This window comes from Erithacus rubecula (genome assembly GCF_903797595.1).
Source record: "Erithacus rubecula genome assembly, chromosome: 19".
NCBI classification, from domain to species: domain Eukaryota; kingdom Metazoa; phylum Chordata; class Aves; order Passeriformes; family Muscicapidae; genus Erithacus; species Erithacus rubecula.
Window position 1 is genome coordinate 3,955,993 of NC_136671.1, and position 12,506 is coordinate 3,968,498.

At 50.7% G+C, this 12,506-nt stretch overlaps 1 protein-coding gene across 3 annotated transcripts in view; it reads left to right on the forward strand.

Moving 5' to 3' along the window:
- Positions 1 to 12,439, forward strand: part of TPCN1 (two pore segment channel 1) — a 40,388-nt gene extending 27,949 nt beyond the window's left edge. For all 3 annotated transcript variants that reach the window (XM_079323108.1, XM_079323109.1, XM_079323110.1), the window contains 14 exons: positions 139 to 202; positions 964 to 1,008; positions 1,703 to 1,759; positions 1,850 to 1,903; positions 2,253 to 2,325; positions 2,519 to 2,626; positions 3,721 to 3,792; positions 4,582 to 4,671; positions 5,354 to 5,469; positions 6,146 to 6,192; positions 6,623 to 6,776; positions 8,028 to 8,164; positions 8,860 to 8,940; positions 9,905 to 12,439. In XM_079323108.1, coding sequence (XP_079179234.1) covers positions 139 to 202; positions 964 to 1,008; positions 1,703 to 1,759; positions 1,850 to 1,903; positions 2,253 to 2,325; positions 2,519 to 2,626; positions 3,721 to 3,792; positions 4,582 to 4,671; positions 5,354 to 5,469; positions 6,146 to 6,192; positions 6,623 to 6,776; positions 8,028 to 8,164; positions 8,860 to 8,940; positions 9,905 to 10,027 — 1,221 coding nt within the window. In that variant the 3' untranslated portion in view covers positions 10,028 to 12,439. The remainder of the gene's footprint in view (positions 1 to 138; positions 203 to 963; positions 1,009 to 1,702; positions 1,760 to 1,849; positions 1,904 to 2,252; positions 2,326 to 2,518; positions 2,627 to 3,720; positions 3,793 to 4,581; positions 4,672 to 5,353; positions 5,470 to 6,145; positions 6,193 to 6,622; positions 6,777 to 8,027; positions 8,165 to 8,859; positions 8,941 to 9,904) is intronic.
- The last annotated feature ends 67 nt before the right edge of the window (positions 12,440 to 12,506 follow it).

Genomic DNA, 12,506 nt, shown 5'->3' on the forward strand with positions numbered 1-12,506 from the left:
GGAGAGGGAAGGAGTGTTTGGAGAGGAGCTGGGTAAGAAAAGACAATCCCAGAGGAGCAGGTGATGGGGGTGAGGTGGGTCCCCATCCCTGCTTTGTTTTTCCTCTGGCTGCTGCTGATGTGGCTGTTGTGCTTCCAGGCCAAGCGGAACCGTGAGCACTGGTTTGACGACCTTCCACGGACTGCATTCCTCATTTTCAAAGGTGACACTCTGGTCATGGCAGCCTGTGCTCAGCTGACAGGAGGAGTTTCTTTACAAAGACAGGACACTCTGCAGGGGCTTTCTCATATATCCCTGGCAAACACCTGAGGGAAAGCCTTCTAACCATCTCCCTGTGTCTCGGGGATTGCATTCAGAGTCTCCAGGGAAGATTGCTGTCCTGTAAACATTCCTTCAGTGACTGTGGAGAGGGATTTGGGTTGGCACAAAAGCTGTTAGGCTGCCTGGTCCCAAGATGTAGTTGCAGCTCCCATTCAAGTCAAGGGCAGCAGTCTGGGGAGGGAAAAGGGGCCTGGAACCATCAGAGTAAAGTCTTGCCAGTCCTGTGTCCTGAGCTCCCTGACTGGATGGAGCCATTCAGAATTAAGAACCTGCAGCTCTTCTGAGGTGTGGTGTGCTCCTGGGGAACAGCTGTGATCCAAATACAGCTGCCACAGGAGCCCTCAGACTCTCTGATGCTCCCAACCCTCCTTGTTCCAAACACAGACAGTGCTTCAGCAGCTGCATTTACCCCTGTCCCCACCCCAGAGTTAGCACATAGAGCATCTTGGGGGCTAAGGATAATGACTTCATTGCTGCTAGAATTCTAAAGGGTATTTAAACTTGTTCCCTAAAAATGAAAGTTAATAATCTGCTGATCTGTTTAGCTTCTGTGCTGAGGATTGATGTGGAGAGTGTCTCTAAGGAGTCTGTGGTGTGGAGGATGGTGTAAACATTTATTTTGTCATCCTTTCCTTCCCACAGGCATCAACATCCTGGTGAAATCCCGTGTGTTCCAGTACACCATGTGTGAGTAGGAATAGTGAGCTGTCTCTGCTCATGTGGGTCTGGTGTGCTGTGCCTGTCAGCCCTCCAAGGGCTTGGTATGGCCTGAGCTGTGCTTCATGGACAAATTTGGGAGTTTTGGTGGAGAGGGAGGGAGCTGCTTCATTGTGCCACCAGCCTGGGCTCTCAGCTCTGCTTCTGGAGAGGCTCCCTGGCTCACTGCACACCCCTGTGGGGCTGGTGCTGGTTGCATTTAGGTGGGTTGGTGGCCAGCTTTCCCAAACCTTGGGGGGTTTATCTTGCAGGATGCTGGATAAGAGGTGCCTTGCCAGTCAGCCACACTCTGTTTGCTCTTGAGGAGCTGTGAGCTCGTCCCCACTGCTGGAGGGATTGCTTGGCAACTGAGCTGCCTGGGAGAGGGAGTCTGTGCTTCCTCCTGGTGCTGCCTGCTGCCTGCTAAATAATCTATTCCTGCTCAGGAATTTGGGGCTTGGCTGGTTTTTCTTCTTAGCTTTGATTCTTTTTGAGCATAAAGGTACTGCATCTGTTGAAGACCTGGAGAAAGACGTGGGGAAAAACTCCAAATTTATGAGTTCAGTTTGTTCATTGAGTTGGAGCCAATGACCTTGCCACTTGTCCTATGTTGTTCTCTTTTTGTTGGCCCAAGAAATGGATATCCAGGAATGGTTTTGCTATGGATATTTCCTTTGTTTTCCAGACACTGTGGTGGCTGTGAATGGAATTTGGATTCTTGTTGAAACCTTCATGTTGCAAGGTAGGAAACATCACAGCTTGTCCCTTGACTGTGGTGCTGGGGGATTGGAAGAAAGGGAAGAGCTGAGAAAGCTGTTCTTGTGTCTTGCAGGAGGGAATTTCTTCTCCAGGAATGTCCCATGGAGCTACATAGTCTTCCTCACAAGTAAGCTGATGCTTCCCAACAGAGCTGTATCATTTCCTGAGGAGCTGGGAAGGGAATTGAGGTTATAATTTAACCATGGGTATAGAGGCTTCATCCAGAACAATGCTGTGCCTGGCAGGGATTGTTCTGTAGGCTTTTCCAGAGAGAAATCTCCATGAACACAGGAAAATGTGTTGATTTGGAGGGGGGAGGTCTCTTTGGCACCTCACTGAGAAAGAGGAGGATGGGTGGGGTTGTGTTAAGCCCCTGTTCAGAAATCCTTTAAAACCATCACAGATCCAGGAGGGCAGACCTTGCCATGAGCCTTGCCAGTGATGCTGCTCACTCCTGACCCCCCCTTGTTTTGCAGTCTATGGAGTGGAGCTGCTCCTGAAGACCACTGGGCTGGGGCCTGTGGAGTACCTGTCCTCAGGCTGGAATCTGTGAGTGCACATTCATCTTTTTGGGTTGGAAACACCAATTTCTGAGCCAGGCCTGTAGAGCCATCAGTTCCTACAGATCTGCCCTGACCTCGTGCATCTTCTTGGGCTGGAGCAGCACCAATCCCTCTCCTCTGCTGAAGCATACTGATAAATCATTGCTCTAACATTTATTTTACTTTATGTTTCTTTCCAGCTTTGACTTCTCAGTCACCCTGTTTGCATTTTTGGGGCTCATGGCACTGGCATTTAACATGGAGCCCTTCTACTTCATCGTGGTCCTGCGCCCCCTCCAGCTGCTGAGGTGAGGTGGGAAAGGGGGGATTCCAGAGAGAAAACAGGCTTGTTTTCCATCAGCCCCACTGGGGACTGAGCTCCTTAGCAGGAGAGGGCAAAGATTGCTCTGTGGGAATGTGACCATAGCCAACAGGAATTGTGTGGGGTAATGAGATTAACCCGAGTTATCGAAATGAGACATAACAAAAACTTGGGGTGGGATATGAAAACCCCGTGCTTTGGAGCTTAAGCTGATCTCTAAGAGAGATCAAGGGATTTACTGGGGGCAGATTATCCTGTGTCTGCCTTCGTGGGGTTCTTACACCTCCTCTAAATTGTCTGATGCTGTTCAGAGAAAAGCTTTTCTGGCAGGGTGAGATGGTCTGAGCCAGTTTAATAATTTCCATTGAATTACCAGAAATTGCAGTTTTCAAAGGATGCTGCTTTCTAGGGTGAAGTACTGCCCTGCTCTCACTGCATCTCACACTTGGAGCAAGACCATGGCCTGTACCCTGTCTGCAGTTCAGGGAGCTGGGGCTGATTAACCCTCTCACAAACACCTCCAGAGCCACAGGGGAAAGGGGTTTGAGGCAAAATGTTTCATTAAAAACAAGCTAATGTAATTTAGCTCTTCAGTGAGGATTTTAAGAACACTTCATGACACTCAAGGGGGAGAAAAAAAAATAATGTTTTCTCTGTTCCTCCCCTGCCCAAGCCTGTTTCACAGCTGTGTTTCTCTGTAAAGGCTGATGGGGTTGCCAAATCTTAAATTAGCAGGCACAGTGCAGTTTTCTTTTATCAATTTTTACTGGGTCGTGGGGGAAACACAGAAAAGCTTGTGTCTGTGGGAAGCAGGAATGAATCCTGACCCTGTACACGAGACTAGTGTAAGTTCTTACAGTTTTTAGGAGTTTTAAATAGTTTTAAATAGAATGTGTCATAAACATTCAGATGGGACAGCAGGACATGGAAGGTGAGCAGAGACCTTGAGCAAGGGCAGTGAGGTGTCAGGAAAGCTGACTGGCATTGACCTGTGAGGCAGAGAGAGCTGGGATCTCCTTGTGGCTGTGTCCAGCAGCAGGAAAGCTGCAGGGTGAGGGTGACCCTGGCCTCTCCTTTCAGGCTGTTCAAGCTGAAGAAGCGCTACAGGAACGTGCTGGACACCATGTTTGAGCTGTTCCCTCGCATGGCCAGGTACCAGCTCCTGCCCTTTGGTGCTGCCAGGGATGGGACTGAGGGTTTGGGTCAGGAGAGGGACCTGTCCAACCTGCTGAAGGGTCTGTCAGTGGGTAGTTACTGTTCTTCTTAACCAGTGGAGTGTTCATCTTGCAGCTCCTTGGAGCAGCAGCACTCCAGCACCCTGGGCCTCCTCCTGCTTTTGTGTTGAGGATAACTCAGAGCCCCTGCTAGTTTTAATTTTTCTGCCCCATCCCAGCTCTTGCAGAGAGGGAAAGCCCAGTGGGAAGAACATGGCACAAATCCCCTTGGCCCCAGCTGCTCCCCATCCTCAGCAGAGCCCCCAGAGAGCATTATTGTGAAATGGTGGGGCACAGGGAGTTTCTGGTGTTTAAATGGGGCCCCTCAGCCCTGCTTCCCTTGCAGAAGGGCTGGGCTGGAGAGCCCTGCTCTTGGCACAGTCCCTGCATCCAAGGATGTGGAGAGGGCACACACAGTGTGTGGTGTTCTTTATTAAAGGAGCTGTGGAGGGACATTTATTGAACAGAAAAGGACAGGCTGGGAGGGAATCCAGGCTGCTCTGTGGTTTCTCTCTGCAGTGAGTGGCAAACTCCTTGTGTAAGGACTCCCTGAACAAGAGCAGGCCAGGAGCTGCAGAGCCCCAGCAGCACCGAGGGTGGGCTGGGCTTCCCACTGCTGCTTCCCATCCCTTGGAGATTGCCCCCAGAGCAGCCAGCCTAGCACTCTGTGTTTCCCTGCCCTAGCAACTCTCCAGCAGCACAGAACTCTCTCTGTTTCTGCCTCCAGCCTGGGTTTAACCCTGCTGATCTTCTACTATTGCTTTGCCATTGTTGGCATGGAGTTCTTCGCTGGCGTGGTCTACCCCAACTGCTGCAAGTGAGTACCTCAAATCCAGCCCCCCCAAGAGTGCTTTTGGTGCTCAGCCAGCAGCAGAGAGCTCTGGCAGCTCCATTTCCCTGTGGAGAAGTGGCCAGAGGATGGGGCTGGATGGAGTTTTGTAGCTAAGGCAACACGTGGCAAAAATCCAGGAGATACTTCATTTCTCTTGCCCCGTGCCTGGAAGTGTCCCAGGCCAGGCTGGATGAGGCTTGGAGCAGCCTGGGATGGTGGAAGGTGTCCCTGGCCATGGCAGGGGGTGGAACTGGATGAGCTTAAGGTCCTTTCCTACCCAAACCATTCTCTTTCTGTAATGCCAGAGTTGCTTGTCCAGCAACAAATTCACCCAACATAAATTCACCTGGTCCTGGACTCTAAGCAGTCCTGTGCTCTTTTCACCTTTAATGATGGCAATGCCAAGCTTGAAGGGTGTGAGCCAAGGAACTCAAACTCTCAGTTTCTCTGGTATAATATTTGCTGAATGATTGGAAAGACTCCATGTTTTCCCTGGGCTTGTGCTGAGCTGTGGAGAGAGGATTCCAAGTGTTGGCCAAGAGGTAGAAATTGCCACTCCTCTTACCACCTTCTGGAGGGGCTGGTATTTATAACTTTTTAGATTTTCCTTGCTTTCCCAGTCCCTGCTGATTTTTTTTTTTTTTTTTGTCCTGTTTTCTCCAACCAGCACAAGCACAGTCGCAGATTCCTACCGCTGGGTGAACCACACAGTTGGCAACAAAACAGTTGTGGAAGAAGGTTATTACTATCTCAACAACTTTGACAACATTCTGAACAGCTTTGGTAAGGGCACTTTTGTCCTTAGGAAAGATTATCCTGTGTTCCTGCAGAGCTGGATGGCTCTGTAATGCTGTAATGCTCATGTGAGCCTGGGACTCTCCCAGGGTGTCGGGCTAATGCACCTCACTCAGCATCCTGCTCTTTCTGTCTGGAGAGCTCCAGCTGACTAATTGTGCCAGGGCTGCTTTGCAGGGTAAGCAGAGGTCTCTCAGAGCCAGCTGGAAGCCAGCAGATCTGTTCTGGCTGGTGATCAGAGCAGAGGTGTTTAAGGAGGGCATTAAGTCACTGCTCTCCTAAAGAACCAGCAGTGATGCTTCTCTTTAAACCCTCTGATGAAAAATAATTTGAATGTGTTGATTACTCTCTGTGATTTTTCTTAATGTGTGAGCAGAATGCTTATCTCCTGGAGATTTCAGAGGGCTCCATGCTCTCTGGTGAAGTCAGGTCTGGTTTCTTTAACAGAGATGAAGCCATGCTGCAGGTTCTGTGGGTCTCACCCCCTTTGTCTGAAGGAATTGCTGTGGGGAGGGTTTGCATTCTCTGGATTTGCTGCCTTCATTCAAACTCTGCTGTCTTGTGTCAGTCTTCCCTGTCAAACACTTTGTCTGAAAATCACTGTGAAGCAGGTGAGGGTGGTTAAAACAATGACCTGTGTGTGTTCTCTCCCTCTCGTGTGCAGTGACGCTGTTTGAGCTGACGGTGGTCAATGACTGGTACATCATCATGGTGAGTGAGCCCTGCAGGCAGCACAGACTCAGCTCAGACACACCTTCCCCTCACCTCTGCTTGCTTCCCATGGTGACTTTGTTGCCAGATTGTCTTTTGGTCCTGGCTGTAGGGAGGCATTTGACCCTGCCATGCTGCTGGGCACGTTTTTAGGCTTCACAGGCTGGACAAATGAATTAACCCTGTGCTCCAGTTTATCACCCTGCTGTCCAGGCTGTGTTCTGTGGCACAGTGGCTCTTACAGCCACCAGCTTTGGATGTTCTGTGTGTTTAACCTGGAGGAACATCTCTTTTTAGCTGCAAGGACCTGTTGGGGCTTTGAGCAGTCCCTGGGGCCAGAGCGTTCATGCTGCTTTGTGCTGTTGACAAGCACTTAACGGTGCCTCTCCCTTCTTTTGTGCACTGCTCACTTCTTCCCTCTCCTCTTTAGGAAGGGGTGACCTCCCAAACCACTCACTGGAGCCGTCTGTACTTCATGATCTTCTACATTGTGACCATGGTGGTGATGACCATCATCGTGGCTTTCATCCTGGACGCGTTTGTCTTCCGCATGAACTACACTCGGAAGAACCAGGATTCAGAAGGTCAGAGCTGGGGCCTGCCTGGCCCCCAGTGCTGTGTCCTCTCTCCCTGTGCTTTATGTCTCTAGGAGAGGATGATTAATTAGGATAAACCAGAATATTTTCTTGTTTTTTTGGTTTGTTTTTTTTTTTGCCTGACATCCCAAGCGAATTCTTTTACATGATATTTCTATCTGGTCTTTTCTGCTCTGCCCTTCATCTCTCCCCCAGAATTCCCCAAAAAAGCATGTGTGGATGTATTTATGTGGGTTTTATAGATGTCTGTATGTTTCTGTGCACATACACATACAAACTTCAACCACTTGAGCCGTTTCAACCAAATTATTTGAAAATAGGAAGTCTGTGTGCATTTCATGCAAGGTTTCTAGGAAACATTGCAGCAATGATGTAGCAAAGCTCAATGAAGGACCTTACAGGAAGAGAAGATTGATAATGTTTTTTAAAACCAACTTCCTTCCCCACCAATGCACTCACTGGTGGCAGGATGTGTCTCCAAGGTGATTTGCCAGGACTTTTTGCCACAACCTGGAGGACCACAAACACTGCCTGTCCAGTTCTTCCCACATTTTCTGGATGTGCTTAGGCTGCTGACTCTGTGCTGGTTTTGGACATGCCTTTCTCTCTAGGAACTGGCAGTGACTGGGCTCTCCATCCCCTCATCTCTCACTGTCCTTCTCCTCCTGAGCTGGGGGGTCTGGAACTGCAGGCACCTTCCTGACCTGCTAATTCAGGTGCCAAAGCCACACTCATGGCTTACAGCCCTTCTCCTGTATTCCTTCAGGTGAAGGCCCCACCCCCTGGTTTTTAAGTGCCAAAAGATCAAATTTGTGTGGTCCAGGAGCTGTTAATTAGGGAAACACTTGAGTGTGAAGGGACTTTGAAGGGAGCAGTGAAGGACTTGGGTTAGCCCTGGACTCCCAAGCTCTTATAGGTGAAGGTCAAAAGGCAGCAACTTCTGTGTGTTTGATTTCTTAAAGCAAAAAAAGCTACAAGGTTTGTTTTGTTTTACCTGATGAGAATAGTTTGAGTCAGAAAATTTGCTGGCCCTACACACCAGTTTACTTTCTCCCTGCCTTGTTGAGGGTCAAGCTTATCCATGTTCTAGCCACAAAAGCAGGTGCAGACTGCACCTGACCTCTGGCTTGCTCCTGTGTGCTTTAGGCTTTGCTTTCCAGGGTTATCATAGCAGCTGTTGAAGCAATGCTCATCTTGAAGACTTTTTTTCCCCCCTCTTTCTGTTTCTTGCCTCTCCAGAAGATAATGGCATTGTGCTGGAGAAGGAGATCTCCAAGGAGGAGGTGATTGGCATAATTGAGCTGTACAAGAGGATTTCAGCTGCCCCTGAAACTGCTCAGCTGCAGAAGATTGTGTTGCAGATGGACAAATATGGGGTAAGAGGAGCCACTGTGAGTTCTCCCCTTGAGGAGAGGGAGGTGTGCAGGGCCACTTTGTCTGTCTGGAGAGAGAACATCCACCTGCCTCTGTAGTGTTGAGGGCTCAGCTCAGTGCTGGAGGGACTCTACAGCATCACAAAATTTTGCTGCTCTAGAAAAGCAGCATCTGCTCCTTGCATAGTCTTGACAAAGGCTGCCTGCCTGCAGACTTCTGTTAGAGCTGTCCTGGCCCTGTGCTGACTGAAAAACAAATATCACATTTATTTTTCCTCTAAGGAAGCCACTGTCTCATCATTCTCCTGCCTCTCTCTCTGTGCCATGATACTCTGAGGCTTGGACCATCCTGGAGCAGGATGCAGCAATAAGATGGCATTGATTCCTTTCAATTCCTTCCTTTCTCCACTGCTTATGCTTCCATTCGAAAACATTCTGAATTGGGAAGATGAGCTCTTGCCTCCTGCATCTGGGAAGAGCTGCAGTGGTTGTGTTAATCCTGGCCATGGTACCCCTGTGTCACCATGGCCCAGGGCAGGTGCTGCAGCCTCTCAGGGGACAGCAGGAGGAGCCTGGGGTAGTCTGAGCTCATCAGTGGGTGATGGGTGTCCACAGGGAGGATGCCTGAAGCTCCAGGACAGATCCAGCTGCTCAGTGACTGATTCATGTCTTTTTTGCTGTTTCCTCCAACTCTTTAGCAAATGTCAACAGTGTTTCTGGGACGCAGGTCGAGGACCAAGAGTGATCTGAGTATGAAGATGTATGAGGAGGAGATACAGGTATGTGGGCCTGAGCTGGAGCTCCACCAAGCCTGTGGTGAGAACATTCCCTGCAATTACAGCCCATCCTTTCAAGCACTGGGGACTGCTCTCCTCTTGTTAGACCACAGAGCACAGCAGAGCTCCTCGCTGCTGCAGGTGTGTCAGGCCAGTCACAGTAACCACACTGGGGGTGTGCCCAGGCACTTCTGCTCTGCTGAGCTGCCCTGCTGTGTCTGCTGGGGCTTGAGCACAGTGTGGTGCTGCCTGGGGCTTGGCTGCTGAGCACAGAGCTCTTAAACCTCTGGAATGTGGTTGTGTTTGAGCTTAGGCGTGTCTGTCTGACACAGAAAGCAAGGCTTGTCCCAGACAGGCTGCCTGGTTTGTAGGCTGGACAAGGTGGGAGACAAGTCAATCAGCAGATTCCCTGAGCTTTAGCACCTTCCTGCCAGTGCCATCCAGTTTGGTCACTGTCCTGCCAAAGGTAGTTGAAGGTGGTGGGCTAATGTAATTATTAGTGCTGAAAGAATTAATCTTGTAGCCATTTTTAATGTGTCCTTTGTCCCCAGAGCAGATGGGGGATGAGCCTTGAGTCCCCCTAAGGAAAATGCACATTATTTACCATGGGGCTGGGTCATCTGCAGAGAAACTCCCTGCCTGTTCTGCTTGGTCTGTGGCTGAGGGATGTGACATCCTGGGACACCCTGGGTGCTGCCCAGCCCTCAAGTCCCAGACATCATGGGAACAGCTGTACTCAAGCCCTGGGTGCTCAGGAGGGGCATCCTGAGGAAGGGAAGTTTCCTTGGGTCTCAGTGGATCCAGCTGCAGTCAGCTGGGTTGTTCCAGGAGGTTGGGCTGTGTCCAGGGCTTTGGAAAGAGCCCCCTGTGCCTCACAATGTGCCCTCACCTGGCAGTGACAGAAAGCTCTGCCCTTCTGGGGTGTGTGGGGCACAGCCTGATGCTGCCTGTTTGCTCCCTGCTGCAGGAATGGTACGAGGAGCACTCCAGGAAGGAGGAATCTCAGACCCCTCTGCAAGAGCCTGCACCTGCTGCCAGCAGCTCCCTGAAGCCCCTGAGCCTCCGGCAGCGCTCCCAGACTGTCATTTAGGCCTAGCTAATGCAAGCCACCTTCTATGCAATAACCTAGAGTATTCCTCCCCAGCCTGTGCTTGGGAGGCTGTATATAGATCTGTCAGTGTACCAGTGTAGGGATCCAGCTCACTCCCGGCAGTGGCTGCTGAGAAGCCAGAGGCCCAGGGGCTCTGGGGAGGGCTGCAGCACACAGGCTGAGTCTGATGCTCAGCACATCTGGGCAGAGCAGAGCCCTGCTCCCTCTGAGCCCCTTCCCAGGCTCCAGCTCCTGCTGCTTGTCTCACCACTAACAGACCTTGGGGAAAGGGATGTGTAATCCATTAACAGCAGGGAATTTGCTGAAGTCACCTGCTTCACTGTAAAACTTTGGGAAGATCCCTGTTGCTCAAAGGGTACCATGAACCTGGGGACAAAGATTAGGGAGTGGGTTTTTGTTTCTTCTCCACCTTCTTTATGCAAAGAAAGGGGAGGTGTTGTGAAATCTCAGCACTTTTAGAAGGGCAGCCTGCCCTCCCCCTCCTTTTTGGCACTCCTAGATGCACTCCCTGTAGTAGCTCCAGTTCTGATTACTGAATTTTGCAGTCCCTGAGCAGTTCTGAGGCAGAGCTGAGGGCCAGCACCCCATCATGTTATGGCCATAAGGTGGGACAGGGTTTGGAGACACTGTCTCTGCTGTGTCTGCATCACTGCTGGTCATCCAGCCCCTGGCACTGCCTGGGTCACCTCTGCAAACCCCAGAGCCCCTGTCCCTGTTCAGGGAGGGGCATTCTGCAAGGTGAGGGGCTGCTGGGCTCTGCAACTTGGCCACCTGCTCTGTAAAACCTCTCTGGCTGGTCCATAGCTCAGATACATGACTGCAAGAACAGTGGAAGGTTTGGCAGCTCCAAGTCTGGCTTTTTTCTGCCTGGCTCTGGGTTAAGGAGAGCTGAGCATCACACAGTCCTGCTGGTCAGTCCTCAGTCCAGAAAATCCCAGCACAGAGTGGGGCTCCTCCCTGGCAGGAGTGCTGCTCAGGCTGGAAAACCTCAGCGCAATCAGATCTTGGGAAGATCCACTGAAGAGTTCTGCTGTTCCCCTGGATTTTGGATGCAGGAGGAATGTGAAGACAAGGATTCTTCTCACCTGTCTGCTTGTCTGCACCTGAGCTGAGGGATGAAGAGGAACTGGGGAAAGGGCTCCCTTCCCAGCTCTGGTTGTGGGGTTGTGGCATTCTGTCATCCATTGTCATCGTTTACCTCTCAAGTCCCTCTTTTCCCTGTCAGGGCTGGAAGTTCCCCCACCTCTCATTGTTGGATCTTTCCTCGGGTTCAGACTAAGAGTGGAGCTTCCTGGGGAGGTTTGCCCCCTTCCTCCAGGTGCAGCAGGCAGTGGGAGATGTGTCCCCATCCCCTTTGTCCCACATGCCTGTCTGTTCCTTGGTGGCACCTGACAGCAGGAGAGGGCTGATCCTACCCAGGCAGCTCAGGAGCATTTCCTGGCTGGGTGAGACTTTCAGGGGGAGGCAGGACAGAGCTGCTTCTGGAACTCTCTCCCTCCATGGCACAGTGGGAGCACTTGGAAGGAGTGGGAGAGCAGCACACACACACCAGTGGCTGCTCCCAACCCTTGCCAAATTCCCTGGGTGCCTCACGGCAACTCTTTGTTTCCTTTCTGGATACTTGCAGGTATGAAACTACTTCTGAGCTGACCCGTGAAGGACCTTAAAGGGCTGTTTTCCAAACCATAAATTCAGCCACAAATTAACAGGCAGTGCAGTTGTTGCTCTTGCAGTTGCTCTGCGTGGAGTGGCAGCCCGGGAGGTTTATCCAGATTAGCCCTGGGGCTGCAGGAGATGGTGTTTGTTGTGCTTTAAGTTGTGGGCAGCATGAATGAGCATTATGAAAGTTAGTGGGGGGAAAAAATGTGGCTGTGTTTAATCTCCACATTCCCCTACAGCTGATTTTTCCTGGCAGGGTTGTCAGTGACTTTTTTGGGGATTTTTTTGGGTGTTTTCTGGGTGTGAAAGGAGCTGTGGCTTTAAGCTGTGTTGAGGAAGGCACTGACCACTGACCATGCAATAAAGGGCTCCCTGGAGGGCTGGGGGTCAGGGTGCAGCCTCCAAGGTGTTGATCCTCCCCCACACACCCCCTGTGTTCATTATTTTTATAAAACCAAGGAGGGTGGCAGGAGTTTGCTTCTTCCATATGACTTTGGAAGGAAACAAAGTTTGAGTACGGGGCATCCCCTTCTATTTATCCTCCTCTCCCTCCCCCAACACACAGACTGACGATGGAGACAATCATTTTGTAGGGAGCACAGGAGGAAGCACTGCAGGATTTTGTATGCTGGCGTTTTGTTTATAAAAAACCCGATTTTATGGACGTGTCTGTCAGATGTTCTCTAGATATTTTTCAGGCGCACTAATAAAGAGCATCCTCGGCTTCGTAAAGGAGCAGCTTCCTTTCCTCCTTCCTGTGTTGTTCCAGAGGTGGGGTTTGGCCAAGCTGGAGCATTTC